The 20,582-nt window shown below is 41.1% G+C and overlaps 1 protein-coding gene and 1 pseudogene across 2 annotated transcripts; one reads left to right on the forward strand and one right to left on the reverse strand.

The window, feature by feature from the left end:
- The first annotated feature begins 4,647 nt into the window (after positions 1 to 4,647).
- Positions 4,648 to 8,798, forward strand: LOC311508427 (angiopoietin-related protein 5-like). Its single transcript, XM_084573176.1, has 7 exons — positions 4,648 to 4,686; positions 4,811 to 4,885; positions 5,059 to 5,077; positions 5,163 to 5,254; positions 6,898 to 7,015; positions 7,181 to 7,366; positions 8,191 to 8,798. The coding sequence occupies exons 1-7, from the start codon at positions 4,681 to 4,683 to the stop codon at positions 8,487 to 8,489; spliced, it is 795 nt and encodes a 264-aa protein (XP_084429302.1). The 5' UTR covers positions 4,648 to 4,680; the 3' UTR covers positions 8,490 to 8,798.
- A 109-nt stretch (positions 8,799 to 8,907) lies between these two features.
- Positions 8,908 to 20,243, reverse strand: LOC311508864 (NXPE family member 3-like; annotated as a pseudogene). The gene is made up of 7 exons: positions 19,923 to 20,243; positions 16,937 to 17,394; positions 15,910 to 16,205; positions 14,882 to 14,952; positions 10,918 to 11,124; positions 10,250 to 10,834; positions 8,908 to 8,945 (listed from the first exon to the last, which is right to left on the reverse strand). The product of its transcript is annotated as an NXPE family member 3-like (transcript).
- Positions 20,244 to 20,582: the final 339 nt, after the last annotated feature.

A 20,582-nucleotide genomic window follows, 5' to 3' on the forward strand; every position in this document is an offset into this window, starting at 1 on the left:
CCAGCGGTTTCTTTGCAGCTGGGGCCGCAATCGATGTTCTTGTAGTGACAGGAAAATCTGTTAATGCATAAAACGTGAACATTATCCTTTAACTGTACGCAGTGTTTTGTCAATTGCGAACTAATCATTAGTTTAATGAAAATGTCCATTGACTAACGGTTTACAAACCATGCACAATTTACTTGAGGTATGAGAAGGGGTCCCCGAATGGGTCCCTGTACCTTTGTATAATTGTTGTGAAACCAAGACTATGATTAATAATGTCACAATCAGCCATCTTGAAGGAGAGCCTGCATATGCTGAATGCCGGCTTGGCTGCTATTCCTTCACTCTGCGGTCTGGCTTATCTCAAACAATTTCAACTATTTTGGGGATGATTGTGGAGGCCAGGGGGGTATTCCAGAAAGCAGGTTTACTGGCTTAACTGGGTATGTTAACCCAGAGTTAGCGGTAAACCTGGGATTTCAGTTCCAGAACGCTCAAATATGATCAGGCTATGTAAGTAACTATGGTAACATAGGCTCTGAACTTAACTGGGTATGTAAACCCAGAGTTAGCGGTAAACCTGGGATTTCGGTTCCAGAACGCTCAAAAATGATCAGGCTATGTAAGTAACTATAGTAACATAGGCTCTGAACTTAACCTGGTAGGGGTAGGTTTTGTTCAGGTTATGTTCGGGTATTTAAGTGCACGTTCAGCCAGACCGCTGTTTCCACACTTGTCGCACAATGACGTTTCCTTTTGAGGAAGATCCAATTGACATTGAAGCACAAATCATTCGGGCTATTCACCGTGAGAGGGTGATAAGACCACGACTTAATATCCTTTCTTTTCCTGATGAGTTTTTGCCAGAGCACTACTGTTTTTCTGCGGAATCTTTAATTTATTTAAACAACATTCTCCATCTCCACATTTCGAACGTTACGCATCGTGGATTCGCTCATCGTAATTGTTGCGCGTGCGATAACCTATTGCACAACATTGCAACGTTGCGCAATGAATTAGTTCCTGCTATTGAGGAGCAGATAGGAACACATTCAGCAACTTGACATCAGAGATGGTCAAAGAATGCGTGATGAAATCTGTCACAATCACTTCAACCAAAAAATAAATAAATAAATAAATGCACGTAAGACTGTTTCACACATTTATTTGCCCATTGCGTGTTTCATGGCCTGAAAAGAGAAAACACTTCATTATAGAGCAAATGTTCTGATCCAGTGCATGCACTGACAGAAAACATGAAGAAACTATGCTCTAGTCTCTGCACAGCATTTCTTTACCTCGATTCCTCCGTGACTGCTGATAATGTCTATTCATCCTCCTATTATTTATATGAACGGTAATATTGGCTATAAATTGGTCATTTTCGAACATGCAAGGCTACACAAATTAGACATAAGTGATTGAGGCGTGGGCCTATTAGGGTAAATACATTGCACTTGTTCATTTTGCTCCTCCTGGGAGGTTGAGGGCTCCGATGACGTGCCCTCAGGAATCCCCTCCATCATCGGACGCCCTCGATTGATACTGATCGCCAACTCCTCCACATGGGTGGGGGGTGGGGGGGGCACCGCTGGCCCAGAACCGGTCCTCCTCTCCTCTGCTTTCTTCCTATTGGCTTTGAAATGAATGTAACTTGTTGCAATATGGCAATTCAAGAATATAATACTGGATAAGTGATGTCTAAGATGATGCACCCAGATATATCTTACCAACTTGGACAATGTTTTTATATTTTGTTTTGACCTGCGGCCACGTTCTCTTAAGGGCGGTCGGGTTACATCTAATTAAAAATAATACAATATATGACAAGGTAGTCTATAGTATAAGAAAGTCTCATACAAAGCAGTTAATATGTAGCCTAATATCTACTGAATTATTGTGCTTCTGACATACATTAATGTGCTATATCCTACTAAACTTACGCATTTACCCGGTCGGTAATTCTCTGCCAAGCAAGGTCTCGTTCCTTGGCAGACGCGCAAGCATTGCTTTTTTTCGTGATTATCGCTCTTTCCTCCTCGTACGCCTCGAGCAGAACTTGCTGCTCCGCTTCAGAAAAATAGGCTGCTCTGCGCTTTGCCATTTTTACTCATGGTTTCGACTCTCAGTAGATGATGCCTTTATAACTTCGCCGTGAACGCGGACAACTCTAGGTTAACCAATACGGGGTTGATTGAACTGATTGCTAACCGGTGTTTTGGAACCGACAGCTCGGGTTTAGTCGCCTCAGGTTCAGACAACCCAGAGGTTAAGTTTTATCTCAGTGTTTGTTAAACCTCCTTTCTGGAATACCCCCCAGGTCATTTGTTGCATACCTCCAGCTCTGTGCTTCTAGGGCAAATATTCTTGGCAGAGACAGAGAGCCAAGTCCTGAGGCCTTGGTGGTTTCTTGTTTTCATTATTAAGTTATTGTGTTCACTGCCCTTTTCCTTCTTGGTCAGATATTCCTTAGTAACCCGAGGTGTGGTTGTGCATTCTTGTTTTCATTGTTTCTTTCAAATGAAAGCTCTATCCCCACTCTGTCTGGCATTTGTGGCAGTCTAATTAATTGTGAATGTGTAACTGTTACTGCCCACACCACTAAAACACATGAGTTTGAGTTTTGAGTTAAAATCTAGATTTAAAGGTACTTGAAACCTTGGTTGCTTACATACATAACGAGATGGGGTAATTGTGAGTTTAATTAATTGCAAAGGTGCTTTATGTCTCCTCTACACTGTCCTCTTGAAAACCATTGACACAGTGGTTGGGATACAAAAATAATATGGATTACTATAGTACTACAATAGGGCTATTAGTTTTGTACTGGCACTACCTCAGCGTAACTGTTAACTGAAAATTATTCCAGGTGACAACATTATGAAGATGTTACCAAAAGTGTGCAAAGCTCCCATCAAGGCAAAACGGTTGCTATTTTGAGGTATCTAAAATATGAAACATCATTTTTATTCTTTACTACAAAACTCTATTGAATTGTTTTGATGGGTTTTATTCAGCAAAGTAAGAAAAAGAACTTTAAATTTGCTAACATGTAAATAAGACTAATGTGAATCACATCTTTTAATTAAAATGATTTAAATTAAACAGTCTACCATATTTCAGCTGAACAATGCATCATATTAACATACACTGACTTTCTTTTCGCATCAAGTGTTGCCAGTATGCACGCGCAAGCATTGTGCTACTGGATTTGTGCCATATTGTTACAGAAACACGAAAGTCTTGTGCTGCAAGTTCCACAACAACACCTTTGCTACAGTGCTAATGATGGCCAATGTTTGGGCGAATGGTAGCTTCACAGTCAGGTCATCACCATTACTCCTCTTAAGTCCTTTTTATGACACTGTGATGGACAAGAATAGACTGGGCAAACTGATCAAGAGGGCCAGCTCCATCCTGGACTGTCCTCTGGATTCAGTGGAGCAGGTGGGGGAGCGGAGGATGTTGACTAAACTGTCAAACATCAGGAACAACCCCTCTTATCCCCTGTATGAGACAGTTGGGACTTTAGGAAGCTCCTTCAGCCAAAGACTGCTGCACCCACAGTGCAAGAAAGAACGCTTCCGGACGTCTTTTGTCCCCTCAGCAGTCAGACTCTTTAACATCAGCATTTCTTAGCTCTGCTGCTGCTGAGCCTCTTTTCAGGACCCACAAGAGCACAGTATATGCAACCTGTCATTATCTCACGTTTTTGTAGTGCAGTACTTGGTGCATCTCCTATTGGAGTTTGTTTTTATTCATGATATTCATGGATATGTATATTTAACCATATGTATATTTAACCTCCTACCCATCTCAACCCTCAATTTACACTAGTTGGTTATTTCAGCTTCTGGTTAGCCACTGAAAACCTGATGCAATATGTAAATATTTTTTGCACCATAACGTATTTACTTTTATATAGTTTCTCTTGTCTACCTTACTCTATTTTTTGTATCTGTTGCACTGTTGTCCCCTGCCGCTGTAACACCCTAATTTCCCCACGGGGATGAATAAAGTCCTATCTTATCTTATCTTAAATCTCGAAATGATCTGTAGCCGTACTGTGCTAGGCTGAGAAATTCAAAAACTCCTCTGCGACAACTAATTTTTGACCGTCAATTTCTTTCATTGAGACGTTGCAGTGAACACTGCAACATGTTGTTCTCACTGTGACACCAGATGAGATGGCCTAAAACTTCAGGATGCTGGTCAGACCACAGGAACATTTGGGATCACCAAAGTTATTGGGATTCTCCTCTGAGTGCCATGAATATGTAACAAATTACAAGGCAAAAATTACATTTAACAGGAAGAACAAGTTGCGCACAGACCATATTGCCGGTATATCTGGCACTGCAGGATTTTAAAACACAGCATATTTGTCTTGTTTGACCAGGCCTTGGAATGTTGTTGACCCAGAGGTGCAGCCAGATGGAAAAGCCTGTAAATGCTGCTCGGCAGTGACTGCATCTTATTTGGGAAAGTTGTGTCACATCACACAGTTAGTGAAAATAGACCACATTCTTTCAGTGTAATACGCACAGTCAGTGTGTGGTTCAGACCCACCCAGTCTGACAATACAGGAAGTGAGAGCATTTCGCTTGACTATTAAGGAGGTGTGGTTATCGAGTCACAGAATAAAGGTGCTGTTCCTCGTGGGCAGTTTGAGCTGAGATACAAGGTTCATCTGACATGCAGGTACGTATTGGGAGATTACTGTATCTTTTAACCTTTAGTCTTGTAAAAGTGAACATGTACTTCTTTTGTTAGCAAGTATCTTTTAAAGGCCAAGCTGTAAACTGCATGTCACTGTTACATTCAGGTCAAAATGAGGAGCGCTGCTGGGTATTGTGGGTTCGTCTTGTCACTTCTCTTGATCTGCACAGGACAAGCTCAGGTAAAAACAAACATTACATAATCCGCATTTGAATCATCTCCTTGTTCTCTCATTTATGTATTTCAGACTAGAACAGTTTGCAGTGTCTGTGTTTAAACAGTACATTTACACATGATCATGTGATTAAGTTTCACTTAAAACCATTTTTGTTTTTGTTTTGCCAAAAAACGCAGAGAGCAGTTCCTCCTCAAGGTACGGACTTTTCTATTATGCTACAAGATGCTGTATTCAGTGTTGGTCAGTGTTTTCTCATGTTTTCGTTTTTCTCTTCTCTCAGGAACAGACTGCTCACAGATTAAGACTCTCACCCCACAAGCACCCAGTGGGGTTTACATAATACAGCCAGCTGGAGTCAAGACCCAGTTCAAGGTAAAAAAAAAAAAAGAGAAGTTAACGCAATTACTGCTTGTACCTGCTGGTTTGCTGGTGTCGAGCACGTCATACAAAGCTCATACAAAGTGTGCTGTAGCGGTGTGTTTAATGGTATACTGGTATGCAGTGAAAACAAATAGGGAGGTACAGGAATGCTTACACAGTGGTGGTGTGGTATGTGGTATGATTTAACATTACAATACTATAAGGTCTGGCTGACAGGTTGAATGAGTTGGGAGCTATGAGATCAGTTAGTGATTACAGGTACGAAAGCAGTCTGCATGCATGGCTTGATCATGCAGAACATACTTACATAGACTCAGATTTTTTGATCTATAGCTACATGTTATAATAAAGAACGTGTATCTCATAGCATCCATTCGCTAAAACGCAGTGTACGTTGGTAAACGTGGCAGAGTTCTAAAGAGCAACTTTTGCTGCCTTCAAATGGAACTTGTGAACTTATAACATGGATTGTGTACACGAGATGGTAACGTCAGTCATGAGTTGCGGGCAGACCGCTGCTTGGCGACTGTTGCTATCCAGGAGGCCAACAGTTAGCAAGATGAGGTCATCGAGAAAATCAGTATTGTACTCATACATAATATAAAACTACAAATAAACCTCTACACAACAAAATTGCAACATATTACCATTTACGTCTGCCAGTAAACACGTCTCAACTCGTGAAATTTATGTCTTAAATGCATAGTTGGTCTTAAACATGCACTCGATTGTAGCATATACAGTGTTGCACACAAAATGCATGGTGTACAAGTGGTAACGTGTGGGGAGAGTCATTAGAACGCCGCTACGCAAATGTTGGCGCCTAGAAGCCAACAATACAGCAAGGTAATGACGCTGTAACCTAATGTTGAAACCACAAAGGCAGTTACTAATGGCAGTTTGGGATTATCAACATTTTCTTTAGATTTAGGGTTAGGCACTTATTTGAGATGGTCAGGATTAGGGTAAGGGCTAGAGAATGCAATGTGTCAACGGAAGGTCCTGAATGTGTTGTGTTTGTGCAGAAGGAAATGTCTTCACATGCCAAGCAGTGTTTGGTACAGTTGTTGCAGATGCCACTTCTTAAAGAGTAGAGAAGCTCCATAATCAGTGGACCACATGACGTCATCAAACGGCTTGGTAGAAGCTAGTTGTGGTGGTTGCTGGATAATTGCCTTGCTTCAGCTGCATTGCTTTTTATGATACGGCTACTTTAGGCTATGCAATCTGGGTGGTCGAATTACTAAACAAATGATGATGATCTAGTACTTTGGGTGGTTTCTGAACAGCTTTTGAGCTGAAAACCATCAGCTGCATCTGGAAATACTGGCCAGCATCATACTCCAAACTCTTAAGAATAATCAAATCAGGTTGTACTGCATGTTAACTCACAATGGGAAAGGACTGCACTGGAGCACTGTAGGACACAATACACTGTCTGTTTGGTTTAAAAAGTTAAGATACCACAAATTACCACAAAGTACTACTTAGCACAGACCAACAGTTAGTAAGATGAGGTCATTGGGTATATCAGTGACCTCAGACTTGGAATTTGGAGAAAAAAAAATAAAGGATTTCAGTTTTGTCAACTGGTTTTGTAAACATACCGTGTGTTTACTGGACTTTCTGCTCAGGTGTACTGTGAGATGCTTCCAGATGGAGGATGGACAGTGTTTCAGAAACGCAGCGGAGCCGCTGTTTCCTTCAACAGAAAATGGGCAGCGTATACAAATGGTTTTGGAAGCCTGACACGTAAGTAAATAACATGTTAACTACTGTGTGTGTTAAGGACTATGTTTGTATAATTCTAAAAGCCCTTTGGTAAATACGACATGGGGCAACACTAACATCACATTTTTGTTTATTGAGGAAGCGTAACTGTGAATCCTTTTCTTTGCGCTCTGCTGATTCCCTCAGAGGACCACTGGCTTGGTCTGAAGAAGGTTTTCTTTCTTACCAAGAACAAGTCTAAGAAGTGGACCATGAGGGTGGACCTGTGGGACCATGAGGGAGGCACTGCTTACGCTGAGTACAAGAACTTTAGACTGGGGAATGAGAAATCAGCTTTCAAACTGAATGTGGGGAAATACAGCGGAAACGCAGGTACAGAAGCATCTTTAAAATGCTGCTCCTTTTTCCGTCTGGTTTTATAATCTGTCCTATGTACTGTATATGAATTGAATTTATGCTTAAATGCTTATTATTTAAATAATTGCCAGTGCCCAAATGTGAAACAGCAGTGAATCATTGTCATATTAGAAAGGATTTTCTCCCTTTGATGACTTTTACTTCTTCTACCATGTGCCGTTTGTGTTTGGCCGCATTTGTTCTTGAACAACATTACCCTTTTCCCGATTTGTTAGGTAAAACAATCCAATGGCTTGTGTATAGAGCAGCAAGAGACTTTTTCTCAATGCATCATGAGGTAGATCTAAATCGAGACTATGTAACTTTTGAGAAAAATACAAACAAATTTGGCATACTTCTTGAAATCATGAGCAATCTGATGCACAGTTTTACTGCTAAAGTCTTGTTCTTAGCCTGGAAGCTAAACTAAGGAAAGCTGGTCTGGAGTTGCGCCGTTAAGAACTGATTGTGCTGCAACAGTGATTTGCTGGGCCAATCAAATCATTTGGGCCGGTTTTATGTGGTGACGGACAGAAAAGCAACAGCAACTTAGTCGTAAACGTCATCTGAGTGCCGTGGAGTTGAATGGCTGCCACTTGAGAAACGAGCTGTTTAGAATCAGACAACGAACGTTGAACACACCCCACATTGAAATTCAAATTGAGTGTTACCAGACTCGTATTCTGGTAGGAATTGAGTCTGGCTATACCAGACTGACTTGTTCTGGTATGACCAGTAGTTTATAGCATTCCTTTGTACTCTAAATTCTGTCTTTAAATTGTTTCCATCTCTCCTCAAAGGTGACGCCATCCGCGGTGCCTATGCAGGCATTGACCAGAATGGCTATGGCTTCAGCACCATCGACCGTGACAACGACGGCTGCTCCCCATGCATCTTCGGGGACATTGCTGAAACGGAGTGCTCTTTTTCGGAGGGTGGCGGCTGGTGGTACAGCAAGTGTGGCTCCGCCAGTCTTAACGGAGACTGGCATCCTGCTGGTAACCACATCGGTTGGGCTTCAGGCCTCCACTGGCTCACCTGGAAACCTCCTGCACCTTACTCAGCCAAGGCCACCAGAATGATGATCAAATCTGAGTGAGAGGGGTCCACAATGGTCAACCTGTTTATTTCACACTTCAAGGGTATTTCTGCCTTTGGAGAAGGTTTATTCTTTCAAAACATGTTATTACCTCAGAAAAAAAGAGAGTTGAGAAGAAGATGCAAAAAAGGAAGGCTGCTTAATCAGACATTTCTGTAGGGTACATGTATGTTTCTGTGTCACTTTGCTAAGGACTTTGCTTGATTCAGTATAACAAAGTTTACATAGTAGTGAAACACTTGTAGGTTTTGCAGTATCATTTCTAACATCTGACTATTCATTACTTTCTACGTTTTTCACTTGAGTATATAGAACATATTCATTAAAAGATTAGAAGAAAACTTTTTTGTTGAATGTTTTTATTCCAGATGCATTATGCCATGTGCGTTTAACACTTGACAAAATACATCTGCATTCCCTAGCCCTGCGCCCTGACTAGACGTAAACTTACTGTAGCTAAAAAACAAAAACGCTTTAGAACAACTCAAAAAGCATGAAGAACAGCACAAGGTGTTGACCTGGCCTCCAAATTCACTAGATTCCAAACTGATCAAGTATCTGTGGGATGATCCACAGAGGCCCCTCCCCTCAACCCATAGGACCCAAAGGCCCCCAGTAAAAACATTCTGTTGCCAGACACCATAGTACATCCTCAGAAGGCCCATATCCATTCTCTGATGAGTCACAACTGTTTGGAAGCACAAGGGAGACCTACACAATACTAGGTCATAATGTTTTGCCTGATCAGTGTACATACATATGCATTTTAATTGTATATATGTGTAAATATTTACTTTCCATTTTACCTGAATTATATGAACTTTTTTATCTTCTTTATGCAAGGTTTACTATTTTCATATACTATAGACACGGGGTTCAGATTTGTAAATTTTTAGAGATTTGCCAGTTGGATGAAAACAGTCTCTTGTGCATTAACCATCCCTGCAGCTTGCATCAGATATACATGTTTTAGTTAAAAATAAAAGTGTTGGCTGATCTCAGTAAGCCTCAGTCAGCCGAAGTTCCGTAATGTAAGCCACAGCAACTTTGGATTTAAAAACGTGTGCAAAGGGCAGAGTTGAGGCTTATAAGCAGAGGCCAAAATGATGCAGAGACATGTTCATGTGAACAGCTGTAATATACAGGTCCACTTCCTTTTGTACAGTAGCTTCAAACATCTACAGCAGACCGTCTTTTAGCAGATATGTTCTGGTGTTGTGTTTTAGACATGGTCAGTTAATCAACCTAGTAAATTGTAAATATACCCATATAACTTTAATTTATCCACAATATCTTATAAATACCATCTACAAACTGCAAACAAGCACGAACACTGGACCTTTTACCACTGATGATGATCGATAAAAAGCTACCTCATAGAGTAGCTCCGCTGGTGCAAAGTGGACCGCCTTATATGAGGAGTTCACTTAGTCTCTTGGCCACTTAGTTGAATTACAGAATAGTTTTGCCAGATACATAATAACATCAGCATACATGTTCTATGTTTGTGTCCATTTCTCATGCCCTTTTAGTTCAACATTTGGTCTCTGTGAACTCCAGAATATTTGGATCGCAAGTTTTTTTTAAGAAAAATATTTTATGATTATAACTGCTTTTGTTGGGTTTTAAACATCTAACTGCATTTTTTTTTACATTTTTTAATTTTACATTTATTTATTGTCTATTAATGGTCTTGTTTGTCACCATTTGGTTTGTTGTAGTATTAGATGTAATTATTGTATGGCTTTTTAACTTTTGACCTGAACTTCGAGAATTTAGTGATTTCTTTTTAAGTGTGAAGGACTGGGGGCATATATAGGACAAGAGAACATCAATCATGTTCTTGATAATGGGAGGTTGTGGATGGAGGCTGTGTGGGAGGTGGTGGGCCAATCCCATCTCCCAGGCATCCACCAGATGAACATTCAATCCTTTGAACACGGCCCTGAGCGCCTTGTCACGCTGGAGCGAGTACCAGTCGCTGTTGGTCAGTGTCTCGTACAGCGTCAAAGCTTTGGGGTTTGCAGTCCTGATCACGACCAGCGTGCCTGGGGCCCTGTCCAGGAGCTGCTCCACCGCCCTGCGGATGCTCTGCAGCCGTCGGATGTAGATTTCTATAGGGAACGTGCTGAAGTGTGACCAGATGCCGATAACTATGACAGTGTTTGGGCCTCCAGTTATACCACGCAGTTCATTGGCAATATAACGCAGCTGGCTGACTGGGACGTTGCCAAAACGAATAGGAGGACCATGACAGCGGTACGTCACCATGATGTTATTTGCATAGTCCAGGGCTAAGAAAGGCCCAGTTTGCCTCAGGCTGTGCAGGTTATACTCCTTTAGACCTAAAAGTGTTACAGATGGAACAGATTAGGTTGAAAATTGACAAAATTCAAACTGGGGCCAAAAATCACTGAGAGCCAACTACCTGGTAGTGCTTTGTTGAGGTGCTCAAACCACTGTCTGATGGTGGAGTCTCCATACAGGTGGACAGCCTTTCCCTCCAGACACTTACTGATGGCTGAGGATGCGTTGAAGTGGTGAACTATGGTGCCATCTAGTGCTCGCCACTCACCCTGGTAGTAATAGCCAGAAGGCCCAGAATTCACTTTGAGGCTCTTCACTTCAGGTTGACCTGGGAAGAAAAGTTAAGACTGGCTTTATTGCATATTTTCTTGAAATCTTTGAAAAGACCAACACTGTGGTCTCTCTCTAATGTGTCTGTGCCACTCACTCCCAAGTCATTATGCTAATAAAGAATACAATTGCATATACAAATGCATCACACATACTGTATATAGTTTTCTTGCCAACAGTCATGCACAACGCCACATTATATGACACAGCAAACCTCTACAGAAGAACTGTGAAATTGTCAAATTGCGAATGTTCATATCAACTTTTTGCAGCTTCCATTGTTTTATTATTTCACGTTTTCCTTTTATATTATTCAATCTTCTGTTCTACACCACTTTGATGGAGAGGTTTATAGAAACGTATTTCTTTTTTAATTCCCCCCATGATGGACCAATAAAGGCACATATTATCTTCTATCCTCACAAAACAGTTGACCTTTGTGGACTTATAACCTCCATTTCTTTTGGCGCCCTATTTAAAACAAATCCATCCTAATTTAAAGGGGAACTACTGTTTTTTTACAACCTGGACCTTATTTCTGGCATAAAATACAATCGCTTACTCACCCATATAACTTTGGTGTCATTTGGAGTATTTCGGACGATATTTAGATCCGCGTATCCATATAGTGGGAGTGACTGGGGCACCAAAACGCAGCCTCTAAATAACGCATTATCTGCCGTGAAACTCGTTCATTTCACCGATATTTTGTTATGATACGCTAGTGCTATTCCCCGTTGAGTCCGGAGTTGCCTGTTATCTATTCGCGGACGTGCAGCGGTTTGTTGTTCTTTGGCCAGCTGTTCCTCTCTCTGCCTCCGCATCCTCCTTTCAATGAGCTCCTCATCCATATACTCTGGCTCAAAACGGTAAGGACGTCCATCATAAACAAAGTCGTCGTCCACAATCTCAGAATCGGAAAAATATTCAGCCATGTTGCAAAAAAAAATAAATAGCAGTAGCAAATTACAGGTAAAGAGAGATGACATCATCCACAGGTCAGAGGTTAGTAGGTCAATCTACAGACATCAGATGATGATAACAGGTAACTCTGGACTCAACGGGAGAATAGCAGTAGCGTATCATAACAAAATATTGGTGAAATGAACGAGTTTCGCGGCAGATAATGCGTTATTTAGAGCTGCGTTGCGGTGCCCCAGTCACTCCCACTCAGGGGCGGACTTACCATTAGGCAAACACAGGCAATTGCCAGAGGTGTAACGAAGTAGATGTACTTCATTACACTACTTAAGTAGTTTTTTTGAGGATCTGTGCTTTACTTGAGTTTTTTTTTTTTTTTTTTTTAAACCAGGAGTTTTACTTTTACTCTACTACATTTACACGTTAAAAAAAATTACTTTTACTCTGTTACTGTGACGTTTGCCACCTCGTTACTCGTTACAAATTAAAATAGAAATATAATTTATCATCGAAGGATTATCTGGAATGGGCGTGTCCGAGAGGACGAGAGGAACAACAAGGTACTCTCACGAGGTTTAGAGGTAAGGACGGGATGCGCGGGGAGGCGGGCATCAGTGGCTACCTCCGCCGTTAACGCTGATGAGGAAGACACGGAAGACGTTACCACACTGACAGCATCTCCTTCAGTAGAAGACGTCAGTCACCCGTGACTTGGAGATCGGAGGCACTTTTTTGTGTTCTTAGGCAGACAGACCCTTTATTTTGTTCTCAGGCAGATACATACACTCTACAGGTGTTTTTTTTGTTTTTTTTTGTTTTATCGTACCACATATTTTTCATTCACCTGAAAGTGAAATGAAGAGAACAAGGGGAGAACCATTTTTGGTTGTTTAGCTTTTTTTATGCGTACTATAAAAATACTTTGTACTTTACTTGTACTTGTACTTATGATACTTGAGTATATTTTTTCACAAGATACTTTTGATACTTAAGTACATTTAATGTGAGCTACTTTAAGACTTTTACTAAGTTATTTCCTTATGAGTGACTTATACTTTGACCAAAGTCATTTTCAGTTATGGTATTTGTACTTAGTTATTTTATTTTTTTTAAGTAGCCTACTTTATACACCTCTGGCAATTGCCTGGGGCCCCGAGATTTCCAGGGGCCCCCAAACGTCTCATAAAAACTGTTTAATAAAGGTTTCTTCGATTTAAAGCAATCATTATTGTTTCAGTCTTAATTCGTGCGCTTAAAAATACATACAAATGCATAATCTATCATGATTGTTTTGACTGCCCCCCCCCTTCTCATGCAATGGACTATTCCATGTTACTGCGCATGTGCAGGCTTGATTCAGGAAGACGGTACCAAAACAAATTTGTTGGCGCGGTTTTGAGTTGAGGAAAATGAAGCGGAGTTATGCCAGTGGAGCAGAGAAGAGAAGAAGGCGAGAGGAAAATAAACAGTAGTGATGGGTAGATGAGGCCTCATGAAGCGTTGCGGCACATTACCCAAACGGTATCGATACAGTGTCGGTACTGTGTCACTGTTACTCAATACGGACACCTGCTGGACCGTAAACATTATTGCAGGCAGCCGAGTCGAGAGACTCATACTGATTTTTTTGAACAAATTTTTATTAAAAAAAAAAATAATAATAATAAATGTCCTGTTCCTATTTCTTTGGAGCTCCATATCACGACTTGAAGGAAGAGTTTTAATTCAAAAGTTCAAGTATTTTTATTTTATTTTTTTTTTGGCAGAGACGCATCCCGTTCACAGATGCGCTTCTTTATAAACACAGTTTGGCGACTCAGTGACGGACGAAACAGCGTCTGTATCGGTCACATGACTTTTTCTTAACCGACACGCGCACCGACACGGGGTTTCGTTCTATGAGCTCGACACATGCGCCGACGCCGGACCCATCACTACTAAACAGTTTTTATCAAAACTACAAAAGGTGTCAACATTTTTCACAGTGACACCGAATCCAGGTACCCCACTATATGAATATACGTGGATCTAAATATCTTCCGAATGACTCCAAATGACACCAAAGTTATATGGGTGAGTAAACGATCGTATTTTATGCCAGAAATGAGGTCCAGGTTGTAAAAAATGATAGTTCCCCTTTAACAGTCCTGCACTAAATCTTAGTTTCATGAGGGTTATGGTATTCAGCATTAGTTTAAAATTACTGAGAGAGAGGTTGATTCAGTTGTGTTTTCACATTCTATTATTCTGACCACCCCATTAGTCGTGTTGTAGTGCTGAATAATAGACATTTAATTCCATCCAGTTTGACAGCACCACAAAGTACATCATCCATAATGATCATACGGTTGAATTGTCACCTTTCTAACACTATTTTGCCATAAACTGAATATTAGAACAGCCATGAAGGGGATGTAGTGCAGGACTGCTTATGTTAGAATGCATTTCCACTAGTGTACCTAATGGTTTTGCAATTAAGTGTAAATTCATTGTTCTTTATGTGTACTAGAGCCGGACTTTACGTATCACTGGATGTATAATCCAGTATGGAAAACTTATTTTAAACTGGATGAGCATTGACAGAACACCGTTAACACTGCTAGTTGTTATCAGAGTACCTGCTAGCTGCTAGAAGCTTTCCAAAAGCAGGAACTCAACAACTTTTTGTTTGCAGTGTATTGTAATGATGTAGTTATAAATTCATTTTTCTCAACCTCTTGTGGGCTATCCTCACTCCCTACCAATAAATGTACCACTTACATCAAGTTCTTCGAACAATCTGTAACACATTCACCTTCTATATTCCATCAGTATTAGTAAAAACTGGGCTTCACCTTTCTTTTTTGGCAACACAGTGACATTGGCAGGTCCTGAAGCTGGAATGGAGACTTTCATGTTGACACCACTGAAGCAAAGGACACACAATATAAAAGGACACACAATATAATCACACTCCATAATTTTAACCAAAATTATAAAAAAAAAAAAAAAAAAAGATGCATACCTGTGTAAGCAACAGTTTGCTACTTTGTAAGGCAGTTTAAAGAAATAAGCGATCTTTTGGAAAAAATTTAAGTCACCAACAGTGATTCAGACTGAATATTCTGATTTATATCCTAAACTTGATTTAGACTACAGGAATTTTGAAATCCTTCCAGAAGGGAAACCTCACAACTGTTTATCCCTTTAATCTCAAATATGCACATACCGATTCATTCATTCATCCTCTGTACCCTGTGAAGGGTCGCGGGGGGGCTGGAGCCTATCCCAGCTGTCATCGGGCGAGAGGCGGGGTACACCCTGGACAGGTCGCCAGTTTATTGCAGGGCTCATGCACATACTACAAGATTTAAAAATAATGTCGCACAGGGCACTGTACAAGCTATTATTGAGATCATAGTGTCAGAAGAAGCAACACACCACCTCATGTGAGGTCATGTGATCTCAACAAAAGTGAGGCTGTGGTTTAACAATGTGTTCTAAAATAAGTCATTCTTGGCAGTGAGAAGGACATAAAGCAGAAGACTGAACAGGCCTGGCTGATCAATTCTGCACTAAGAACTGAGAGAGATTTTAACTGTTACTTTTAATATCCGTCAGCAGTAGTATACTAGTTAATATTAGCCTCAATGTCCAGAATGAACATCAACTGCTTCGTCCTTCTCTCTCCTTGTAGACTCGCCTTTTTTTTGCAGATGGTGAGAATACTGATGCAGTATGCACGCAGTATTCAAATGTAAAGCCCTCACAAAACATCATAATCTGGACCAAACTTGGCGTCAACGTCCCAGACCGGAATTCTCCTCTGCCATGTGAATTTGGGATACTTAAGCCTAAAACCATAGCCATCTGTAACACTCACTTTAAAAAGAGCTTCTCCTCCTTGGGCTTGAGGTTTTGATTGAATTTTCCTCTGGAGTGGTTGATTCTGGCATCGCAGCTGAGCTTCTTTGGCTTGTAGCAGAACCACGGTTCACCCGTGTGGAGGTCGGTGTAGTTGCACAGTGGCTGCTGGGTTGGACGCAGACATACGTTACAGGTGGTAGTTTCAGTTAGCCGGCTTGAGCGGAAGAGACTCTGGAAGTTAAGCCTGTCGGGGTGTTCAGTGGTTAGCCTGTGCAGCACCGTGACTGCCTCGCTGGGGTGAACCAGTTTCACCTGATAGGACAGAGAAGGGTCAATTTGCATCATTTAGCGTCTGTCTTATAAGTAAAGTCCAGCTAGTAAGGGCCCTCAAAGCATTTCCTATATCCCATTAGTTTATTGAGTTACTTATTACCTTTCATTTTGCCGTTTTTAATAGTAGTTTTGTTCACGAGCTACTAACAGGATCATATCCCAACCCCTTACACCCCAACTCTTGCACTGACCCCAACTCCAACTCTACATTTAGCCTGAAATAGTAGTTTTTAGCCTCAGTCCAGATATAATAGTAGTGTAAGGATTCACCATAATCTGTGTTTGTCGTCCATTATACAAGCTAGCAGGGTTATGGAGTTTGTGGTTAGAAAGGCATATAAAGAAAAGAGGGAACATGTCCACAATATTTACAATAGCACATTTCTCATTTCAGCTTGAATCTTTAAAAGCAGCTTTTCAGCCAACTCATTAAGCTAATTTTAAAGCTGGAGAGCTTGACTGTAGCTGCTAAATCTGATAGCACTATGGTTTGTATAGTCAGTCCCTGCAAATGGTGTCAAGAAATGTGACGCCACGTCTGTCTAAACCAGCTAAATCTGCTAACAATATCATTGGAAACTACATGTACTGTATATAAAAGGAAAGCCGATATGAGTGGTGACAGTTACTTAGTGAGAAGCACATGCATAACTTGGATACCATGCAGTTGGATCTAGGACCGAGTTTTACAAGATGAGTATTAACATCACCTCAACTTGTGCTCGTCCTTCCCAGAGTAAAGAGAATACAGCGGAATAGGAGCCGTTGAGATGATCTACCACTTGCCCTGCCACCCCTGCACCCAGAGTGGCGTTGTGCAGTCGGGCATATAAGACGTCCCCTCCAGACTTCTTGGGGCGACCCTGGAAGTCGTACAGTTTGATCATAACCTCAAGCGAATCCCCCACGTGCCACTGTCCCCCATCCGTCCTCGGGAGAATCGTGAAGATGCTGTGGGCTGGATCGCTGGTAACATTTAGGGACAGAGGAGATGGCAAAGGGGGAGTTTCAGGCCAAGCGATGGACTCTAGTATTATGTCTTCCTCTAGAGCCTCCTTAGGGGACAGAGGCTGGAAGGTGCAAAAGCCATGGTGCATGTAGGGGTCGGAGGAAACACTTGGATAGGATGATGGGATGATGATGGAGGAGTTCACTTTTTGCATAGATACTGTACTTTCCACAGACCCCACAAATCGAGCAAATCCAATTCCATTAATCCTCATTGAAGTCCTCTGCTGAATATTTAGAGAGCACAGTAGATGAGAGTGAGGTTAATTGAAGCAAATGAGAGAGAGTAGAAACTGCAAGCAAGGTTAATGATGAGGGTAAAACTCCACCATTTCACCACTGCTCCTTTACTAGAGCAGGGGTTCCCAAACTTTTCCATGCCAAGGTCCCCCAGACAGCATTAGCTTCTGGCCGAGGACCCCCTTTGCAAACCCACAGACAATGCTACAAAATATGTAAAGAAACATCAACTTTTAGAATGTTTTTTCTTACTTTTATTCACTATTCAATAACTATTACATTTGTTCAGCATAAGTGCTGCCTCATATTTTCTGATTTTAGTTGGCCAGCAGTCTCCTCCATTGTAGGCCCCTACGTGCCACTTTCCCCCAGCCGTCCTCGGGAGAATCGTGAAGATGCTGTGGGCTGGATCGCTGGTAACATTTAGGGACAGAGGAGATGGCAAAGGGGGAGTTTCAGGCCAAGCGATGGACTCTAGTATTATGTCTTCCTCTAGAGCCTCCTTAGGGGACAGAGGCTGGAAGGTGCAAAAGCCATGGTGTATGTAGGGGTCGGAGGAAATACTTGGGATGATGATGGGGGAGTTCACTTTTTTCTGATACTGGCAGAAGGTAAAGACATGATGACAAAGATGTATTAAAGAGTACAAAATAAACTGTGTTTTGGGAAGTGAACGAACTGGGAAGTGATGAAAGCTGCAGGAACTGATTTGGCTACTCCCTGCTTGATTTTTTGAAAAACTACACTGACTTAAAGTGTATCAATCTGCTTTGTACAAGGGAACAAGGGCAAGGATTAAGGATTATTTAACTGAGGTTCTGCCTTGTGCAAGGTTTCTTACAGGGCCTTATTTTTTATACTGGACCAATAATATCCCAATATAAAATAAGGCCTTATTAGATAAGATAGGTTTTATTACTTATCTTATCTCTAGATGTCAAATTCAAAGGTTTCTGTTTGGCTTATTTTTATATTGGGATATTATTGGTCCAGCAGTAGTGTAGGTGGGTCCATGTTTAATATTTGACAGGGAAGACGAAGATGTTTATGGTTTAAAGACACACAAAAGTTTAATGCATAGACATTGGACTTTCCACAAACCCCACCAATGGAGCAAATCCAATTCCGTTAATCCTCACTGACGTCCACTGCTTAATCTTTACAGAGCACAGTAGATGAGAGTGAGGTTAAGTGAAGCAAATGAGAGAGAGTAGAAACTGCAAGCAAGGTTAATGATGAGGGTAAAACTCCACCGTTTCACCACTGCTCCTTTACCAGAGTACTTAACGCTATAGGATGTTTGTTTATTTAACATCTAAGAATGCTAGGTTACTGGAAATTTGAATTTTAAAATGCAAAGCTGAAAAAATACAGTCAATAGCAGTATTTATAAGGTCATATAAAATGTTTCCGTGTCACCTGTAGTGCTCCCTGTAGATGTAATGTCGCACAACTTGATAGGCGTCTACACAATATTTTACAGATTGTGTATGGCAAATTGCATTAAGTTAGCTATTGCAATTTTTGAGATATTGAAATGTTGCTTTTGTAGCGTCCCCTAGAGACCAAGGGTCACAAAAGTTGGGGTGCTTGTACAGAATCATATTATTATCAGTGATGAAGTTTGATTAAGTTTGGGTATATACTTCATCGTAAAAATTAATTAGCCATTAACTTTGTAATCAATAACCCTGCTAAAAGTTCTTTTGAAAACCTCTCATTATCTTTGTCCATAAATGATACATGCCAAGTTTGGTGAAAACTGGATGAACGGGAGTCTATTTGGCTTTGAGGTGCAATTTTTTCAAAATGGCGAAAGAACATGGCAGGCGGAAATGGGCATGGCCTAGTCCATTAGAACCAGGGCTATGTAAGGAATCGGAGGGAGAAAGAATTTTGTTTCTAGGGCACACGGTTCTCGAGATATGAGCCAACACGTAAATGGGCTTATCATAGCGCCAACTAGCTGTAGGCATGTGTATTGACACCTTGGCAAAGTGAAATGCCAGGACTCCTACCAAATTACCAGGTTTGATACCTTTCGCCCTTGCAGTTTGTCCTGGCCAGACACTTTTAGCTAAGCAAAATAATAATAAGAAGAAAAATCAATCTTCGTTGCATGGACCGCTAATTATGCAATTTGCTCATTGTGCATAACTTGTTTGGTTGTTAAGCCATGGTGTCTAAGTCAAAGGCTTAGAGTCATTTAAAACTGACCATAGCAGTGATTTACAGATTTTACCAAAGGGAAAACAATCAACATGTTTGTTAGAGCAGCAGTACCCGACAGTTTAGGGGCTTCACTGCACATATTTGACAAGCCATATATTTATGACCCATACACGTTGACGGTTTTAGTTTCTGTGATGAGATGTATTCCCAGTAACAGAAGCATAGAATATTAACAACAGTAAATTTAAAAAACAGGACGCAGACACTAGGACCCACCAGCATGTCCATGTTCCACAGCACAAAGACCAAGACAGACACGGTCAAGAAGAGAAAGAGGCTGCCATACTTCTGAAGATGAGCGCTGAATTTCTGTCTTTTGACCTTCATGATAGGCGATCAGTCCTCATCTCCAGCTGTGGCGTAGTAAAGCAACCGTTTCATCTGCTTCTGGATTAAAAGAAATATGTATCAAAACTAAGGTGTAACTGAAAGTAATGCATGCTAAATCTCCAATTCTGTTCAAACAAACAGCGTGCAAGACTGACTTCTGCCATCCTAGAAATTCCTCTGAATGAGCAAACAGTATAGGCCACTACATCACTGCAATCTGCAAAGCTACCCTCACAATAGTTCATCACACAAACATGTGATACATGTGTGCTTCTGCTGACTGTTCAGGCGTATTTCGGCCACAACTTCAAATGCGGTGATGTAAAGACCCAGAGACGAGGTCGAGTTTGCCCCTAAAAAGGTTATTTTCATCCAGGTGAAAACAAACAGGAGTTGTGGCGTGGCATGGAGGAAAAGCAAGAATGACCATGTTTACATGGTCTTTAGTATCCCGATTTTGATCGGGTTTTTGAAGTATCCCGTTTTTGTGTTTGTCCATGTAAACACCATATCCCGAATTCAGAAATCGGGATATGCCGGGATACT

Source organism: Chelon labrosus (genome assembly GCF_963514085.1).
Source record: "Chelon labrosus genome assembly, chromosome: 23".
Taxonomy (NCBI): domain Eukaryota; kingdom Metazoa; phylum Chordata; class Actinopteri; order Mugiliformes; family Mugilidae; genus Chelon; species Chelon labrosus.